This window comes from Aspergillus welwitschiae (assembly GCF_003344945.1).
Source record: "Aspergillus welwitschiae strain CBS 139.54b unplaced genomic scaffold BDQ94scaffold_1, whole genome shotgun sequence".
NCBI lineage: Eukaryota > Fungi > Ascomycota > Eurotiomycetes > Eurotiales > Aspergillaceae > Aspergillus > Aspergillus welwitschiae.
Genome location: NW_020798695.1, coordinates 2,118,005 through 2,135,814, shown reverse-complemented (window position 1 = coordinate 2,135,814; position 17,810 = coordinate 2,118,005). Strand labels below are relative to the sequence as shown.

General features: G+C 51.0%; 7 protein-coding genes across 7 annotated transcripts; 3 read left to right on the top strand and 4 right to left on the bottom strand.

The window, feature by feature from the left end:
- Window positions 1-49: 49 nt before the first annotated feature.
- BDQ94DRAFT_165443 (uncharacterized protein) lies at window positions 50-1,099 on the bottom strand (the record flags this gene model as incomplete). The annotated part of the gene is made up of 2 exons (XM_026770303.1): window positions 50-855; window positions 964-1,099. 2 exons carry the CDS (start codon window positions 1,097-1,099, stop codon window positions 50-52), a joined length of 942 nt encoding a protein of 313 aa, XP_026632798.1.
- A 1,806-nt stretch (window positions 1,100-2,905) lies between these two features.
- Window positions 2,906-3,115, bottom strand: BDQ94DRAFT_133662 (uncharacterized protein; the record flags this gene model as incomplete). Its single annotated transcript, XM_026764330.1, has 1 exon — window positions 2,906-3,115. The coding sequence occupies one exon, from the start codon at window positions 3,113-3,115 to the stop codon at window positions 2,906-2,908; it is 210 nt and encodes a 69-aa protein (XP_026632797.1).
- A 101-nt stretch (window positions 3,116-3,216) lies between these two features.
- BDQ94DRAFT_8562 (C2 domain protein) lies at window positions 3,217-7,415 on the top strand. Its single transcript, XM_026776697.1, has 5 exons — window positions 3,217-3,676; window positions 3,734-3,769; window positions 3,825-4,199; window positions 4,252-5,739; window positions 5,803-7,415. The coding sequence occupies exons 1-5, from the start codon at window positions 3,365-3,367 to the stop codon at window positions 7,303-7,305; spliced, it is 3,714 nt and encodes a 1,237-aa protein (XP_026632796.1). The 5' UTR covers window positions 3,217-3,364; the 3' UTR covers window positions 7,306-7,415.
- Window positions 7,416-7,510: 95 nt separating this feature from the next.
- BDQ94DRAFT_177097 (uncharacterized protein) lies at window positions 7,511-10,245 on the bottom strand. The gene is made up of 6 exons (XM_026772820.1): window positions 9,258-10,245; window positions 9,098-9,198; window positions 8,688-9,028; window positions 8,335-8,640; window positions 7,782-8,256; window positions 7,511-7,699 (listed from the first exon to the last, which is right to left on the bottom strand). The coding sequence occupies exons 1-6, from the start codon at window positions 9,871-9,873 to the stop codon at window positions 7,655-7,657; spliced, it is 1,884 nt and encodes a 627-aa protein (XP_026632795.1). The 5' UTR covers window positions 9,874-10,245; the 3' UTR covers window positions 7,511-7,654.
- Window positions 10,246-10,354: 109 nt separating this feature from the next.
- BDQ94DRAFT_165440 (putative S-adenosylmethionine-dependent methyltransferase) lies at window positions 10,355-11,358 on the top strand (the record flags this gene model as incomplete). The annotated part of the gene is made up of 2 exons (XM_026770302.1): window positions 10,355-10,368; window positions 10,425-11,358. The coding sequence occupies 2 exons, from the start codon at window positions 10,355-10,357 to the stop codon at window positions 11,356-11,358; spliced, it is 948 nt and encodes a 315-aa protein (XP_026632794.1).
- A 1,036-nt stretch (window positions 11,359-12,394) lies between these two features.
- On the bottom strand, window positions 12,395-13,888 carry BDQ94DRAFT_8552 (uncharacterized protein). Its single transcript, XM_026776693.1, has one exon. The coding sequence runs from the start codon at window positions 13,725-13,727 to the stop codon at window positions 12,537-12,539; it is 1,191 nt and encodes a 396-aa protein (XP_026632793.1). The 5' UTR covers window positions 13,728-13,888; the 3' UTR covers window positions 12,395-12,536.
- A 1,251-nt stretch (window positions 13,889-15,139) lies between these two features.
- Window positions 15,140-17,806, top strand: BDQ94DRAFT_133653 (putative DNA polymerase iota). The gene is made up of 3 exons (XM_026764329.1): window positions 15,140-15,424; window positions 15,545-15,832; window positions 15,963-17,806. The coding sequence occupies exons 1-3, from the start codon at window positions 15,377-15,379 to the stop codon at window positions 17,445-17,447; spliced, it is 1,821 nt and encodes a 606-aa protein (XP_026632792.1). The 5' UTR covers window positions 15,140-15,376; the 3' UTR covers window positions 17,448-17,806.
- The last annotated feature ends 4 nt before the right edge of the window (window positions 17,807-17,810 follow it).

Genomic DNA, 17,810 nt, shown 5'->3' with positions numbered 1-17,810 from the left:
CGACCAAACCCAGTCCCCTGATCACTACAGAGTACTCCGTACTCCCTATCTAATTAGCCGTCCACTCCCGATGCCACCAATTCGCCATCCCAAACAAAAACAACACAATACTCCCATCCCTCGCAATATCTCTAACCAACTGCACCCACAACCCTAAACCCCCTCCCCCCCTCTTCATCATAATCCTCGCCCCAGTAAGCACCACCTCCCCCGTCGTAAAGAACAAGAACGGATTCCTCGCCGTCGCCGGCGGCGGCGGCTGACTCCCAAACGTCGCCACCGACGAACCAATTAACACCAACAAATACACCCCAATCAACACAGAAAACACCACATGCAGCACCTTCCACACCAGAATCTCCCGCTTCTCTTCATCACTCTTCTTCCGCGTCGCCTCTCCCAACATACTCGCCACAAATGGCGGAACTCCCAACCCCGTTAGTAAGTCCGCGGGCGATTGTCCTCCAGGCAGTGAGCCCTCGCCCAGCGCACTGGTATCCCCGGCCATTAGGCTCGAGAGAAGTTTCAGCGTCGGGTCGTCCGCTTCGCCGCCTAGACCTCCCATTCCTCCCATACCTCCTGGTCCTCCTGCTTGGGGTCCTGGGCTTCCGCTGGGTGAGTCGCCAGGCTGGCCAGACTGGCGGAGTAGGGCGCGGAAGAGCTCCTGCTGCGCTTGGAGCGTTTCGGGGTCGAGTTCTTGCTGTTGCTGGGGGGCTTGGCTTGGGAAGGAAGGTTGAGTGGTTCGGGGTTCGGGGGCCGGGCTTGGGCTCGGGCTGGGGCTTAGTGCTGTAGTGGTAGCTTGTGCTGCGGCCGGAGCCGGAGAAGGAGAGGGAGAGGGAGAGGTTTCTTCGCGGACTAATACGTAGCAAGAAGGATTTCGTTAGTTTCATTATCATATTATCTTTGTTCCTTTCGCTTAAGTTTGCATAAGGGAGAAAGGAAAAGGAATAGTGTGGTACATACGACTAGCAGGTGTCCGTCCACTCAAACTGGTAATCTTGTCTAGACGAGCTGCTCCATCGCCTTTGATTTTGGCTTCGCGGCGTTCGCGGCGCAGGCGGGCTGCTCGCTGGGCGGGGGATTCTTCGGCTGAGGACATGGTTCTTCCTCTTTTCTCTTCTCCTCCTTTTTTCATTCTTGTGAGGTTTGTTGGTCGTGTGGCTGTACTTCTCTCGTGAGATGTTTTGGGTGACGTAAGTTCAGTCGGTCTGGTTGAATTGTTTGGGCTGTTATGGCGCCAGCAAAGGTGGATGTCTTTCTGGTAAATTGTTAGGACGAATAGCTCTTTGAGAGCGATTGGAGATCGCTCCAGGGATTGAGGTGAATGTGGAGGTAAATGTGAATTGAGCCACAGATTGTTGCGGCGGCGGTGATCGGTGATTATCTGTGATGTGGTGGCCGCATAACGGACGGCACCGCTGGTGATGTGGTAGTCACGTGATGCTGGTGTATAGCTTCATGGGGTGCTACTTGTGGGGGGAAAGGGTTTGGGTGGCATTTGGGTGCTTGTGTGTAGATGTTATAGCTGTTCATGGTTTGAATCAGAGATTCTGGTTCATAGTAGTAGTAGTAGTACCATGGAGTGTGCATTCCGTGTTACCGTCAGTAAGTACTAGCTTAGGATGCTTAAATATATCTCCAATCTCCGTCCAAGCCTCCTAGATCAAGTTCGTTACTGAATTGAGGTACCAATAGGAAATGCTCAGAATATATCTAAAATGGAGTAGCAGTACAGCCAGTGTATTGATAGAAAGCATAGTAGTGTATCGATTAGTATGAAACTCAATGATGAGTGATCTTGTTGATATCTTGGCCTTGTATGAGAAGGATTCATAACCAAAAGCATTACCATTTGACATTGACTACAAGACCGATTGCTAGTAGGATTGATACATGTGTCTAAGGTAGAAGGACTTTCGTGATTCCGAAATGGCCGACCTTGCTTCATCTTTTCTAGCTCATCTGGACTGGCGCCCTTAAGAGTTTTCGGCCATCAAGGACTCGTTCTTTTCAGAGGCCTCATACTGCTGAGCAGGTAGCCACCCTTCTTCTGAGAGCCCGCCAAGTTTGTCCCGTCAGTGATTGATCAGTATATTCAGATTGTACCACGTTTGCTCACTTTCAGCCTGGTTATTAATATCTTATTTTGAGCATTCTATGGGGCATTGATGCAAAATCGAAGATCCAACAACGCGTCCGGGGAGGACAAGGCGCGTTTTTAATGAGAGGAATAGAGACCAACATCACTGCAGAACTAGGATTTGGCAATAACTGACCAAGAGTAAAGCTACAAGATCTACAATGGTTGTTCGCTGTTCCCAGAAGTCATGTATTTGCAATAAATCAAGATTGGGATCTCAGCAGTTGCCTGGGCAGTCAAGTGATGGATGTTATTGCAGCAATGATTATCTCACTGTAATACATGTTAAACTGACATCGTGAGTATTGCTATATCATAAAATTGTGGCTCAGTCGAGGTGCAGGTGTGCCTCTGGTGATCAGAGGCTAGTTAAGGTAGCAAGCAGCATGCTGTAGTTTCTAGTCAGGAATGGACTCACCACAACACCTGCTTCATGGGATAGCATGATCTGATCGAAGATCCTTAACTAATAGTAGCACAATCTATCATAATCACCAATTCTATTTATTATTGTGATCAACATTTGAGACACAAGGACTGGTTGACTGATTTAATTGCCTTCATGATGTTGGTATCATCCATGACATCATATCCTTCCGCCTCGAACATCTGCCCATCACGACTTTGAAGGGGAATTGCCTATGCATCGAGCATCAACATTCATCCCCATGCAATTTACCAATGAGGACTGCTTCTCAAAACCTTACCGATGATCATAAAACTCAGCTATTTCACTGTCAGCCTTATCTTGCTTTGCATCAACCTTCAAGTCCGCCATCCCGTAATCCGCGCCAAGCCCCGGATTTCCGCCGTGAATGACGGAAGGACAAGAGCAGTCCACTCAACAACCAGCCTCGACTTGCTATAGATCCAGCATGTGGAGAAAGTAAATAGACCGACATCAGATCCGGTCTGGATGTCGGGATGTTCCCCCAGCCCTGTGCCAGCAAATGGTCGGACGCGTCCGAGCTCCATTGGCAGCGCCTCCTCCACAATGACGTAGTCCAGTCTGGCAGGGCCAACCTTGACCTTCACTCTGACTTCACTTTACTTGGCTGACACTGCATGAGAGAGGTCTTGCAAGCAGATCTCCTTCCCTCTTATTTTTCTTTACTTTCTTCCCATATCAACAGCGGTCCCGGCTTCACGGAGCTAGGGATGATAACCCACTCACCTTCTTGCTGATAACTCCTGCACACCTGATCGTTACCCTCTTTATAAACCATGTCTCACGCTCAACCTGGGCGGGAGTCGCCCAAGACTCACCGTGTTGGGGAGCATTGGAGCGGGGCCAATCCGGTCCCGACCATCGACAAGTTCCTACAGCGTCTCGAGGTGGATAAACAAGAGCGCAAGGCTCATGAGGAAGCCCTGGCGGCCAAGCGGCGGGAGAGGGAGGAACAGGGAGAGGAAATGGCTCACAAGCCCCGGAAGACAACGGGAAAGACACGCATGGTGACCGATCCAACAACCGGCAAGGATATTGAAGTGGAGGACCTGGACGAGGATTCCATGGAAGCAGTGAAGGATCCGAAGGTATCCATGACCCTATTGGTAATGGTGGGACATGCGACTGACTGATGGTATCTATAGCTGGTTGTCCCAAATGCTAATCTTGGGAAGCCAACGGTGAGTCTATAAACCTAATCATTTAACGCTGGATGTCAGCTAAGAAACCCTGAAGGACGTCAAAACCGAACCCAACCAGAGCCTTTCCCAGTATAAAGAAAACCAAGATATCACCGCACCCCCGGACCCAATTGCAGAGGGCACCACGTCAGATGTTCCCATTCATGGCGAGAAAACCAACATCCTCTTTCATCCTACTCCGACTGTCACCTATAAACCTATGTTTGACAAGCTGGAAAGCCGTGGGATTGGTCTCTGCCTAGGAATTGTTGCTGCTATCGTCTTCGCTGGTCGGATTTTTGGCGGCTCACTCTGGGGCCTACTACCTCTAGCATTTGGAGTTGCGAGTGGCGTGTGGTTATGGATACAAGAACTTATTCGAAGCGGCCGGGAGATGGAATGGAGCAGTGAACAAATCAGAGGCCAGATGGTAAGTTTTCGCTCCCCGTTAGAGTACCAAGGCTTACATGCTACGCTATCAGGCTACTGCGAACCTCCTACCTGAGTCAGTCGAATGGATTAACTCTTTCCTTGGGGTCTTTTGGGGCCTCATCAACCCGGAGATGCTGACCCCCGTTGCGGATACCATCGAAGACATCATGCAGGCGTCTGCGCCAGGCGTAGTTGAGAACGTTCGGATTGCGGAAATTGACCAGGGAAACAATCCTATCCGGATCCTGAGCTTGCGGTCACTTCCGGATTCTCATGTCCAGCAACTCAAGGATCATATCCACGAGGAGAATGTAAAGAATAAAGACCCCCAGGAGGCGGCAGCTGCTGAGGAGGGCGGCAGCTACTACAACATCGAGGCCTCCTTTGCCTACCACTCGAAACCTAGCGGACAAACCACCTCGTCCAAGGCGCGCAACATGCACATGCAAATCGTTTTCTACCTTGGAATTAAAGGCCTCTTCGGCGTTCCATTCCCAGTCTTCGTGGAGTTGAACGAACTGGTAGGCACTGTCCGTGCCAGATTCCAGATGATGCCAGAGGCCCCGTTCATGAAAGACGTGACATTCAGTCTCGTTGGACTTCCTCACATCAGGGCTGGTTGTATGCCAATGGTCAATTGGGGTGTGAACATCCTTAATCTCCCCTTAATCTCCAATTTCGTCAACTATGCTATTGCTACTGCCAGCGGTCTATTCGCGGCCCCCAAATCAATGACTATGGATCTTAGTATGATGCTCAAGGGTGACGATATCATCAAAGAGACCCAGGCACTGGGCATCATGTGGATCCGGATTCATCGTGCGATTGGGTTGAGCAAACAAGACCGACGTGGAAGTCATGGCGGCGGCAGTGACCCCTACATCAACCTCTCTTTCTCCAAGTACGGCAAGCCCATGTACTGCACCCGAGTAATCACCGATGACCTGAACCCCGTCTGGGAGGAAACCGCGGCGTTGCTTGTAACGCCGGAATTGATCAAGGCTGACGAAGCTTTGAGTGTCGAACTCTGGGACTCGGATCGGACCACCGCGGATGACATCGTCGGCAAAGTGGAATTGCCCATACGGAAGATGATCCAACATCCGGGCAAGATGTATGCTCAGGTTTCCAAGCTCCAGGGCCTCAACGAGGGCAGTGAAATGCCGGGAGAACTGCACTGGGAGGTCGGGTTCTTCGGCAAACCGAAGCTGAGAGCAGAATTGAGGACCGACGGCAAGAAGAAGGACCTACCGGAGAACTTCAAGGACATTCCTGAGTTCCAGGATGAAAAGGGTGTCATCAGCAACGACCAGGAGGATGCCATCACCAAGACCCCACCAGATCCGCTATGGCCGAGTGGAATTATGAGCATCGTGGTCCATCAGATTGTGAACCTGGAGATTGAGAACGTCAAAGGCAGCCACGGTAACCGCAAAGGGAGAGACTATGAGCCAGCCAAACCGTATGGCGAGCAAAAAGAGGAGGTTGGAGAGAATTTGCCTACGAGCTACTGTAAAATCATCCTCAACGACGAGCTAGTAAGCCACCCTATACACCCCACTTACACCTTTTATGTCTGCATCTTGCCTAACATCTCCCAGATCTACCGTACTCGTGCCAAAGCCCTAAGCTCCAAGCCTATCTTCAATGCCGGAACTGAACGATTCGTCCGAGATTGGCGGTCCGCCTATGTTACCGTTAGCGTCCGCGACCAACGATATCGCCAGCACGATCCTATCCTCGGCGTGGTACCATTGAAGATCTCGGAGCTCCTCGAGAACAGCTCACAAGTGACCAGATGGTACCCTCTCACTGGCGGCATCGGATTCGGACGTATTCGCATCTCCATTCTTTTCCGGCACGTTGAGACCAGACTGCCCCCGCAAATGCTCGGCTGGGATGTCGGTACCTTCCATTTCGTTTCCGACAAGATCACCGTGCAGGGCTTCAACCATCGCTGCAAGATTCGGCTTCGCACCGGCGGCAGCAGCGGCAAGATCACTCGTCATGTGTGCCATGTCCAAGGATCTAACATGACCTACGACCTCTCCAGCGAGGACTTCCGGCGCGCCATTCGCCTCCCTGTCAAGCACCGCTACCGATCACCTGTCGTCTTCGAGTTCCAACAACAAGGCCACCATCACACAACCGCTTATGCCGTCTATTGGCTCCAGCACATGGCCGACAACGAAGAAACCCCCATTGACATTCCCATCTGGGTAACCAAGAACGGCAAACGACTCACCCAAAACTACATCACCGAGCAGAACTGTCACATCAAACGCAGCCCGGGCCTCGAGGACCTGCACGAGGTTGGCCGCCTGCAATTCCACGGCTTTTTCAGCCCCGGCATCGACGACTCCCACGAACAATACGTCATCGATAACGAATCCCGCGAGACGTTCGAAACCTGGGAAGCCTGCATTGCTCAGGGTGTCCGCGAACGCCGCATCTCTTCCGACATTCCCGAGGATCTCGAGAAATTGCACGAACAATCCCTCCTCGACGGCCGCGACATCCTCAAGCACGCCGAGCCCCGCGAACGCCGCCGCTGGATTGACAAGCAAGGCCAAGATTGGAGCGGCGCTTTCGGCCACGACCCCGGCGCCTACCTTAACAACCACGGTCACCAAGTTGCCGAACCGGGACGCGAGACACCTCCTCACGATCCGGTGAACCCGCCGCCCACTGTTGCCCAGTCCTACGGCACCATGCACGCTGAAGAAGCGCAGCACCAAAACTCCCAAGAACAAGAGCAAGAAGAGAAAGAGGCATCCTCCTCATCCAGCGAAACCGAGGATGACAACGACGATGATCACTACCCCCATCAACAGCAACGCGTCTCACAAAGTACAGCGTCCACTGGCGGCGGGAGCAGCAGTGTCGGGCCCCCCAGCCTCAACAGCATAGATGACGGAGCCCTGAAGAAGGCGAATAAACGCAGCGAGGAGCGTCAACATCGCGGTAAGATGCAATGGAGACCTGTTCGGAATGCAGTGTTTGCGCGTGATGAGGCTAAGTATTCGCTAAGGAAGGTGAAGAGGAAGTTTACGGGTGATTTGGCGGGTCGGGAGCCGGATATTGAGACGGAGACGGGGACTTAGATTAGGGTCCTTCGGGTTTCTGACATATGTGTATGCGTGTATGATTGGATGATAGGATGTGTATGTATAGTACTTAGCTCTTCATTTAGTATTTCATTAGTATTATATTGCATTGTCACAATTAGTGTGCATATGAAACGATCAACATAGTAGTACAATAGTAGTGCAGAATTCGGCAATTGGGGGTTATTGATGAGAATAAAACCTGACGCGTAGGAGGGAGGATCATCGAAATATGGACAAGATAGATCTTCTTGAAAAGCATTAACATGGAGCGTCTGATCATGCATATTGTCTTGTTGTATGTACTCGAAATATACTTCAGATTCGAGTCATACTAGACACGAAATCAAGCATCTCGGAGGAGGATATTCGGCAACTCCCTCTCATAGAACTGTTTGTTCAGCATCAGCGACCTATCCAACACCCAAAGACCTACGAAAGATCACTACACAGAAAAGAAAACCCAAACCCACCTTCGCATAAGCATCCCGCAACCGCATCTCCAGAAAACACCTGGACAGCATCGTCTCCTTCAACCAGAAGTCGTACAGTAGCCGACCATCTGGATCTCCGGAAGGGTTCAGAGCCCTCTCTAGCTCTTCACGCACAACACGCCATCCACCCTTCGATTCTAATCCCAACATGTATAAAAGGTGGCCCACATGCGCCTGAAGGAGCGAATGATGTACCGCGTGCCACATGCTATGTAAATCATCAGTAAGAGTGCGAGCACCGGGGGGAATGTCGTTGAGAGCATTCTCATTGTCGGCATGGCGAAGAAACGTAGGATAATGGATTCGGATCCCGTCAAAGTCCCGAATAGCGAATCCGGTTATCTCCTTGTTAGTAACGTTGACGCGGACGAGGACATTCTGGCTATGAGCTTCGATGCGGATTCCGTGGCGGACTAGAGGGGGGAGAATGAGGGAGAATAATTTAATAAGGTATCTTTGTTTTATTAGGTCGTTTCGTTAAGTAATGATAGAGGTTACTAGTATATGAATGAAGTATAGTATTATCACTTACTTTCTAAACCAGGTTTGCTTTTCCTTCAAGCTATCAAGACCAAACATAATCTCCATGTACGTTCGATAATCGTTAAACGGCTTCTGCATTAGTCCCGCAACTGGGATGAGTGTCTCTCCGATGTCGGCCGCTCTCAGTTCTGGACTTTTTCGGATAATACATGTTAATTGGCATGCTTTCTGAAAGTCTTCCTGGGCACCCGTAATGGAAGCTGCCTCTTCGAAGATCCATAAATCCGGGGGAAGCAGATCTCTTAGGATAATCCCCACTGCAGTTGCTAAGGCTGCAGCATTGGGAGAAATGGTCCTCAGCGAGAAGTGATTTGGCAGTTCAGCGATAGCTTTAGGTGTAACGGAGAGCTGCCCACGACCGGCATCATAGAGACCGTCCGCATAGAGAGTTGTGCTCGGCAGCGGTTTTGGACAGTCCCTAGAATGCGTGCGTTAGGGAATAATGGCGGTGATACATGGGAGCTGGCGACTGAAACACGGTACACGATCTCATTGACTGTATCATCGGGCTTAGGAATCCCGAGTGATCTCAAGAGTGGGTCCAGAAGTGACTGGAATGGTCCGAAGACTTTCATGTCTGACTTTGGAACGCAGAGGAACGATAGTTCGGGCTCTAGTAGATAAGGGATGTCATCGGGCGCGATAGGAACTAGGGGTGGTTGGGCAAGGCACGTTCGGTGTAGCTTCGATACGGTTAACTAAGCCAAAGGCGAGTAGAATAGGGCAAATTGAAGAAAAGGTAGAAGTGATACCGGATGGGTAGGGTGTCCAGATACGACGGATTGCTCCCAATCACATAGTGAAGACTTCAGATGAAGGATGGGCAGAGTACTGGCCATCTCCAGCCACTTCTCTATCTCAACATTAGTTCTTGTTTTTGAAGGGTTAGATTGAAAGTAGCTGTTAGTTCACCTTGATTGCTCGCAGAATTCCGCACCTCCTTTACAAGTATCTCTACTGCGTCACTTTCATCTTGGCGAGAACGCCAGCGGTAGATAACACCGCAAATCACACCAGGGTCAAGCTCCTCTGATATCTCGCCGTTGAGGTTTTGGGTTAGCACAGGTCCAAGGAGATCGTCTGCCCGCACAAATCCAACAACCCTGCCGCCGTCTGTTTCGACATATGCGTCAGCTCGCATACCGCACTTGATCCAAGCGTCTTCATCACTGGCCATGGCTCCTCCGGGACTGCGTAAGCACAACAGCAGACTCGGGCTGTTACATGACTCAAGGGTTGCGCAGGCTATGCCATCGTTTATCGCACTGGCAAGTACTCGCTTGGTTGTCTCAAAGAGCGCCCGTCGCCTATTGGGCGATATGGAGTCTCCTAGTAGGGGTCCTGTCATGCTAAGATGGTTCAAGGTTTGCTGAATGATATGGTGGCATGCCGCTGAGTCTCTCGATTCATCCTTGCCCACTGGATCTGGTCCTATTCCAATGGTCTGCAACATCTTGACGATAAGCCTCGGAAGTCCGACGAGGTGATAGAAATGGCCAAATATAAACTGGTCGCAATACATATCCATTGTAAAGGCGTAGTCCACATTATAAGCATATATAGGGCTAAAATCCCCAGCATTGGCCGGAGATCGGTGACATCAATGGAATTCCTAAGCGGAAATAGATTCCAGTAGGGCTGTTACATGTTGCATTCAGCGAAGTCTCCCTTCCGCGGAAAAGGCCGAAATGCAACATCGCTCGGGAATCCTACTGGTTCAGGATGATGACCCTTATTGGGCCAGATCCAACTAGATATGTTCGATAAAGATAACATTGTCATGGAAACTGTTTATGTGGGGCATTCATCTTATCTTAGGAGGCTTGCACGCAGTGCTGCATACTTTATGCATAAGAGCCATAGGAGGGTATGACAGAGCACTATTCAAGTCATAAGTTAGTATAGTATATGAACCATCTCTGAACCTCTGCAATGAGGTCAAAAAGAAAAGCAAAGGAAGAACTCGAGTCCGATAATATAATCGGCAGAAGGGTAGGTCACATCCGATAATGGCTAGTTTCTCGTGAGTTGTCCCCCAAAGATCAATATTTCCAACATACTCATTTACTGCTGCACTAGAGATGAAGGCTATGACTGTCCAGCATATGCTGCATGCCGTCCCTCCCCTCCCAAGGCTCTGTACGATACTGTTTTAGCCTACCACCAGTCTCCACGCGAACTATGCGTCGACCTGGGCACTGGCCACGGGGCTGTAGCTCGCGCGCTGGCCACGCACTTCATATCTGTCCTCGGAGTTGACTCCTCCGAGGGGATGCTGAAGGAAGCCGCAAGAGCTCAGCAATGGGACAACAGTAATATTCAATATCGCCAGTCCAATGCAGAGTCTCTCCCCTTCATTGCATCGAAGACGGTTGACCTGGTAATCGCCTGTCAAGCAGCGCATTGGTTCGACCCTGAACCGCTCTGGAATGAGATGACACGAATAGTTCGGCCGGGGGGCACTGTTGCTTTCTGGAACTGGGGTCATTACGTCGTGACGGGACGCCTGCGGGCGAATCGGGCCCTGCAGGAGTTGTTTTTCGAGGATCTGGTACCGTACTGGCCTCAACCAGGAATATCAGTGTTCAACAATGAATGGATGTATCCCGTTGAATGCCGGGATTTTGCTAACTGGACCGACCTTACAAGGTTGGTAAGTGTCCCTGCCGATGACGATGCGCCTGGCGTCTCCAACACTCCAGGAGCTATTCAAATGCGTGCATCACAGACCCTTGGTAGTCTGGAGACCCTGATACGGACATTGAGCATGGTCCATGAATGGCGTAAGGCACATCCTGAAGCTTTATTAGTAAGAGAGGGCGGGTCTGGTGACTGCGTTGATACCCTCATGCGAGATACGATCGAGGGTGAGGTAAAATGGCGCGTCTTTGTTACGTCGGGGGGCAATTGGCGGGACATCGAGGTAGATCTCGAAATGCGCAGCATTTTGCTGATGGCACGAAGGAAGCAGTTCCTGTCGTACTGTGAAGATCCGCACCAACGCTATCCATGATAGCATGCATCCGCCTCTCGATCGAGCAGGACGGGTCTATCCAAAACGTATGCGTTCCGAAAGGTTTTGCAGATCGCAATGTATGGACAGTCGAGTCTTGCAAAAGTGCTATGATCTTCAATAATCCGGGATGGAGGTTCAAAGTTCTGGAGAAAGTATGTAGGGGGAAGATGCTGGAGCGGCCCGCTGCTGCTGCTTAGCAGGTCAGGTGCTACACGTGGATTCCCCTGTTCGTTGGAGTGTTAGCAGTTCTATCCCTTGATTCGCCTTTTATTTATCTATTACCCCATAGACTTACGTTGTTATTTGCATTTTCTTGTCAACCTTTCAGGAGTTCAACATGATCTCATGCGAGAGAAGAAGGTATACAGTCATTACACGTTTGTCTCTGTTAAGACAGATAGTCCGTTTTTGACCATGCTGGTAATAGACTACGAGCACTTTTATTTTATTTTATTTTTTTATTTTTATTTTTATTTATTTATTTATTTATTTATTTTTATTATTTTTTTTTTTTTCTTTTTCTCTACGTATACTACACACCTTTTAGTAGGCTAGCAAAGTCTAAGGGCTGGCTGGCTGACTAGCTGGCATCATAAGATCTATCTAGAGAATGATCTGCAAGTCGATGCAGCTATTACTAGAGAGATTCGTTGGACATAATGACGCAATGAAGATCCACGAAAGTTAATATCATGGGGTCTCCGCATGTTATAATTGTTGCTAAAATAAGCAGAGGATGGGGAATGCATCAGAGATCGGCCATCGTATTTATGATTTGTATGAAGCATGCAGCTGCAGGAGCATACAGCAGGCACGTAGTACAAACATTACATAGGAGAGAGTGGAATGAAGCCAAGTGATCATCTGGTCGAATTGCATTCATAGTATGCATAAGTATATATTATTGGAAGAAGATATAAGAAATATTTATAGAGAAAGTAGGCAGAAGTGTAAAAAAAATGACTGGTCGGTGAATGTAAATGGCATGAACGTCCTGACATTCAAAGTACAGCTTCCCGACCAGAAAAAAGAAAAGAAAGAATCTTCCCAAATCAATAATAGCTATCTAGCAATGTATAGAAGTAGGATAGGGTATGCTGTGGTTCATCTGCCGTCTATATGCATAATTCGTGATCATCAATGCAAGGGGGTTCGTAACCAAGCATGGGTTATCGTCATTGATCGGCATGTGCGCATTCAAGTTCGTGGGTCGTGTGCGTCTGCCACTCATCATTTTCCGTTTCCACATCCGACGAGACAGATGAACTGGGGCTGGAGTGGTAGAGTGTGGTACTGGCGCTGGACAGCGGAGGGTCGGAGGACGGAGTCTCCGTTTCGGACTCGTGTGGTATCGTTTCAGGCTGGGACGCGGATGATGTTGGACCCGTCTCATCCTGGACGGGGTGAAGCAGTTTGTCACGATTCTCTAACGGTCCCAGGGTCCATCGCCACTCGCAGCGACGTTTAGCTCGCTTCCTGCGCGGCGTTTGTGGTGTCAGGCTGCCCGGATTGCTGGGTCCCGCGATTCCATCCATCAAGGCCACCGCCCGGACTTGCCTCTCGGCAGTCGAATGCTTGCGCTTCCTCCGCTTAATGGGAGACGATGTCGTCTTCCCTAAGCCGGTCTCGGGTTCATCTTCAGAAGTGCTGGTGTCCGAGGGACACCCGCTGGCGTTCGAATCCGAGTCCTCGTCTGATGAGGCTACCTCTGGTTGCTGGGGTTGTGATTGAGGCTCAAGTGCGGGTTCCGGGTCGTCGTGTAGATCGGAGTGGCGTGCCGTGTAGTGCACGGTCTGGATTTCCTCTTCCAAAGGGTTGCGATAGCTGACCTGCTTCTTGGCGGGAAAGAAGACGCGGCGTGCGCTCGGTCCACCATTCGGCCCGGTGGTGGCCACCGATCCAGCCCGTCGGCGGCAGGTCGACTCGAGCGGCGAGTTTCGCAAAATACTCTTCACCCCCAGTGGGAGTTGGTATGGGTTGTGTGTGGTGAATGGAGAGGAAGGTTTGCTAAAGCGGAGGCTGGACGGGTGTTTCGATGACGGAGAGGCGGTGGCAGATGAAGGGCCGGTGACCTCGTAGGCATTTTTGAAGGTATTGCGGACAGTGGGAGATGCCGTTCCAGCTGCAATAGAGAGGGACAACCCCGTTGAGGATGTGCCAAAGGTTCGGGGAAGAGAGGTGGTTTGGAGAGTCAGTTTCGGTCGGGACGATATCGTAGTCTGTTGTGTGGCACTGGAGGAGGAGGATGATGATGATGAGGAGGAGGAAGAAGAGGAAGTGGTGGTCGCAGTCGAGGCTAGACTGCAGACCATGTTGGAGGAGGACGAAGGGTGGGAAGCTTGCGGGGTCATGGGGGTTGCGAGCATGGCGAAAGCCCCCAAACACAACGGCGGAGGGAGCAGTAGAAGAAGAGGAAGAAGAAGAAGAAGAGGGAGGAAGAGAGGAAGAAGGAGGATAAACGAAATGAGACCAGAAAGCGAGGAGGTCTTGGGGGGTGCAACAGTAAGGCCCCGCACCAAGAAGCAGCAAAGACGAAGCAGAAGCAGTAGCGCCTTGCCAACAGCACCGGAGTGTGATTCAAGATGCAGAAGTGCAACGACCGGCACCAAGCGCGTCAAATCCAGGGACGATAAGGTTCTGAAATAAGACCAGGTGGGATCCCAACGACTGGAACCAAGCAGACGAGAGACGTGGGCGCTTGTACGAGGGTCGCCTTATTTTAGAATGATCTGCGACTCATGGTTTGCTGGAATGTTGAAGAAATGAACTGTAGAACCAGAGGATAAGCAGAGGATAGGCAGAGAATAGAAGATCGAATAGTAAAGTCCAGAGGAAACTGGGTTAAATGAAAATGAAATTTCCTTAGCCGCGGGGGAGGGAAATTAAAGAAATTAAGAAATTAAGAGATTACTGTTAATCAAAAGTGCTAAATTTACGAGTCTTCGCCATCCTATCATCCAACCCGGCCTGGATGGAGTCGCTGGACTCCATCGCACCCTCAGCATCTCCATTCAGCATTGTCTTCAAAGTCTCAGTGCTCCTCTGCTGGACCACCGGCCGGCTAGTCGCTCCTCATCTAATTATAACCCAACTATTGACGCCGCCGCCGACGGGCCCCAGTTTTCTGATGATCGAGAATGGCCGATCCTACCAACGGCTCCATTCCATCTGCCATCTTCTGGCCATCGACGCCCGGGCGAGACACGCGGCCGATCCATCCCTCCAGCAGTCTGATCTCCGCAATGTCTCTGCTGGAAAATTTGCCTAGTGTTGACTCACATCATCAGAGTCATTGTGTTTTTGATTCTTTCCACGTTGGAAAATTGCTGGTTAGTCATTCTGGGGGCACGAGTTGCGAGACGTTATTTATAGCAATCAACTGGAGCAGGGAAAAGGAAAAGGTGCGCGTCACAGTACCGCCCTTACGTAAGGCAGTTGCATCTTGCACAGACCAATCAGAACTGCAGCTGACGCGGTGTTCTAAAAATGGCATAGTCCCTGCACGAGTGACTGTGGGGAAGTGACACCCCCTTTGGGTTAGTGTCACAATCACGCAGTTACTGAGTCAGCCAGGGTCCAACCAACCAGAAACTTTGAATGGGCTGTACCCCAGCCACCCAGCATGAACTGAAGCGTGACCAGCACCAGCCACATCCCAGCCGCAGGTTTGTTGCCCAATCAGCTGGGGGTCTCGTAGTCACTAAGCAGATTGTTGCATCGCACTATCTGTCCTATCTATGGATCTAGTATCTCGGTTGAACGAGTTATCGAATCTCTTGTCGCTACTTGGATGACAGGTGCGGACGGACAAATTCCCTCTTTGAGCTCCCATTTCCAGCCCTCTGCATTCCGGTAATAGTATCCACCGGAGGTTTTCGCAACATCCTTTTCGCCTCCCTACTACTCCGGACAGTAAGTAGGGACTACAAGGTAGCAGACGGAATACCACTCTCCGTTGTGAGGTCTGCCTGGAATTCGATCCCCACTGGCTCTCTCCGTCGATGCTACATAGTTCATGGCTGTGTTACCATCCAGAGACGACCGCCGAATTATCCTCCACTTTGTCAGTCACGCTACCCATTGTGATCCATACTGCACTCAAATAATCATAACGTTTTCGAAACCCTGCGGAAACGTGACTCCATTCGGCCGTTAACTAACTGCCTCTCTGCAATCCCCACAGGATTATGATTGTTTCTACGCCTCGGTCTTTGAGGTGGAGCAGCCTGTGCTGAAATCCCTGCCGTTGGCGGTTCAGCAGAAACAGATCGTAGTCACCTGTAATTATGAGGCCCGCCGGCGCGGGTTGCGCAAGCTCCAGTTGATCAAAGAGGCCAAACAGATCTGCCCGGACGTCGTCATTGTCTTAGGCGAAGATCTGTCTAGATTTCGCGATGCATCCAAGGATCTATTCCTCTACATTAGGTCCTTCGTCTGGGGGGAGAAGGTCGAAAGACTCGGCTTTGATGAGGTATGTATTGCTAGTATCGACTCTACTACAGACTTGGTTTCATGGTCAGAAATGCCCGTTGAGATGGTTCTCCACGGGTTCCTGGGCTGCAGTGAGCTTCTTCGCGACCCCGTCTAATACCCGCCTGCAGTTGTTCTTGGATGTCACCGAAATGATCAACTACAATGTCGATCTGCTGAATCGCTATGATCTGGAACATTCATTCTTTCATCTGGACCGGCACGAACCCACCGTGGGTTTCACTTATGATGCCACCCGATTATGTGGCTCCACTTACCCTGCTAACGCGAATACGATCGCTGCCGCTGCGCCCTCGACGACTGCGACAGCTGACGAGGACACATCAGCCTGGCTTTACACTCGATTGCTGGTGGCCTCGCACCTTGCAGGCTACCTTCGCGGTCAACTGGAGCAGCAGAAAGGGTACACTGCCACAGTGGGGATCTCTACGTCCAAGCTTCTCGCCAAGCTCGCAGGCAGCACTCATAAACCGAACAACCAGACCACGCTACTTCCCCCGTATACTACACCGACGCTGGCTGCGCCCAGTAATGTGCTGGATTTTCTTGATGCGCACGAGATCAGGAAGATCCCTGGGATCGGCTCCAAACTGACGCGGAAACTCAGTCACTATCTCGCTGATGGAGGCGCTCACTCAGCCCCAGCGGTGACCACCGACAACACCGCCGATTCTAACAAGGTGACTGTGAGAGATATTCGATTGTTGCCTGGCATGGGCCCGTCCCTGCTCAGTCGGATCTTAGGGGCCCCAGGGGCACCCCGAGATATCGGGGTGCGAGTCTGGGGACTGCTGCATGGCGTAGACAATACCGAGGTCGTCCAGGCAGGAGATTTGCCCACGCAGATAAGCATTGAAGATTCCTACGGTCGCCTGGACAGCCTTGACAGCGTCCGAAAAGAGCTAGTCTTGCTAACAGGGAGCTTACTTCGTCGGATGCGGACGGATCTGACAGAAAAGGACAGGGAGACTGACAGTATAGCAGCAAACCAATCTGCAATGTCGAAAGTCCGATGGCTTGCGCATCCGCGAACCCTGCGGCTGTCCACACGGCCCCGGTCTGCCACCGACAGTGCACAATCTTACCATGGGGGGAGAATCTCTCGCTCAGCGCCGCTGCCCGGATATGTCTTCCATCTTGATGAGAGTGTGGACGCGCTGGCTGAACGATTGGTACAAGATCAACTACTGTCCATGTTCCGCAAGCTTCACCCGGAGAGGTCTGGGTGGAACCTGCGATTGATGAACGTCGCTGTGACAAATTTGGTAGATGCCGCTGGAGAACGGAAGCAAAGCAGTGGACGCGATATTGGTAAGATGTTTCAAAGCCAAGGGTCGCGGCGCAACGATGCCTTGGCCATTTCTGAGCCGGGGCACGTATCTACGGGTAACAGCGGCACAATGGCCGTCACCCCTCAGGAGCCCTTCCATCCTGGAGACGCTGCAGCCATGACTGAGAACGAAGTGGAGGAAGCTGCATGGGAAGAGAGCGACGGAGAAGATGGCATGGCTTGTGTAGCATGTGGCGTCTGCGGCGCCATGATTCCACATTTCGCCCGAGACGCGCACGAAGCATTTCATTTGGTTCCAGACTGACCGTGATTTGGTGGGGGATGGAATGGTAACACTATGGTTGAAGAATATTGACGCCAGGATGGAGTGGTTGTTGCTCTTGAGTTATAGTAAGACAGCAGTACTCTGTATAATGAGCGATGATCCGTAAGCGCCGGGAGGGCTTGGCGGGTGTCCGCGACAACCAAAAGCGGAGAAAGCGATGAATCGTCCATCGAATGGTTTGTTGTGGTTGTTGTTTGGGGGGTCCATTTGCAATCCCTGAACCGGACCCTGTCAATCCCTCCCAAGTCCCTCGTTATCCTCCGCCTTTTCCACCCCCTCCACACTTTATTTTCCCATCCATCATCTTCCAGTGCCTCAATCCAAATCACTGTCGTTGAATAT

Coding starts and splice junctions, on each gene's coding strand:
- BDQ94DRAFT_8562 (XM_026776697.1), top strand. CDS start 3,365: ATGTCTCACGCTCAACCTGGGCGGGAGTCGCCCAAGACTCACCGTGTT. Junction 3,677..3,733: donor AAGCAGTGAAGGATCCGAAG/GTATCCATGACC, acceptor TGGTATCTATAG/CTGGTTGTCCCAAATGCTAA. Junction 3,770..3,824: donor CTAATCTTGGGAAGCCAACG/GTGAGTCTATAA, acceptor GAAACCCTGAAG/GACGTCAAAACCGAACCCAA.
- BDQ94DRAFT_177097 (XM_026772820.1), bottom strand. CDS start 9,873: ATGGATATGTATTGCGACCAGTTTATATTTGGCCATTTCTATCACCTC. Junction 8,641..8,687: donor CCGGTCGTGGGCAGCTCTCC/GTTACACCTAAA, acceptor CTTCTCGCTGAG/GACCATTTCTCCCAATGCTG. Junction 7,700..7,781: donor TGCGGGATGCTTATGCGAAG/GTGGGTTTGGGT, acceptor CTGAACAAACAG/TTCTATGAGAGGGAGTTGCC.
- BDQ94DRAFT_8552 (XM_026776693.1), bottom strand. CDS start 13,727: ATGCTCGCAACCCCCATGACCCCGCAAGCTTCCCACCCTTCGTCCTCC.
- BDQ94DRAFT_133653 (XM_026764329.1), top strand. CDS start 15,377: ATGGCTGTGTTACCATCCAGAGACGACCGCCGAATTATCCTCCACTTT. Junction 15,425..15,544: donor GCCGAATTATCCTCCACTTT/GTCAGTCACGCT, acceptor CAATCCCCACAG/GATTATGATTGTTTCTACGC. Junction 15,833..15,962: donor AAAGACTCGGCTTTGATGAG/GTATGTATTGCT, acceptor ACCCGCCTGCAG/TTGTTCTTGGATGTCACCGA.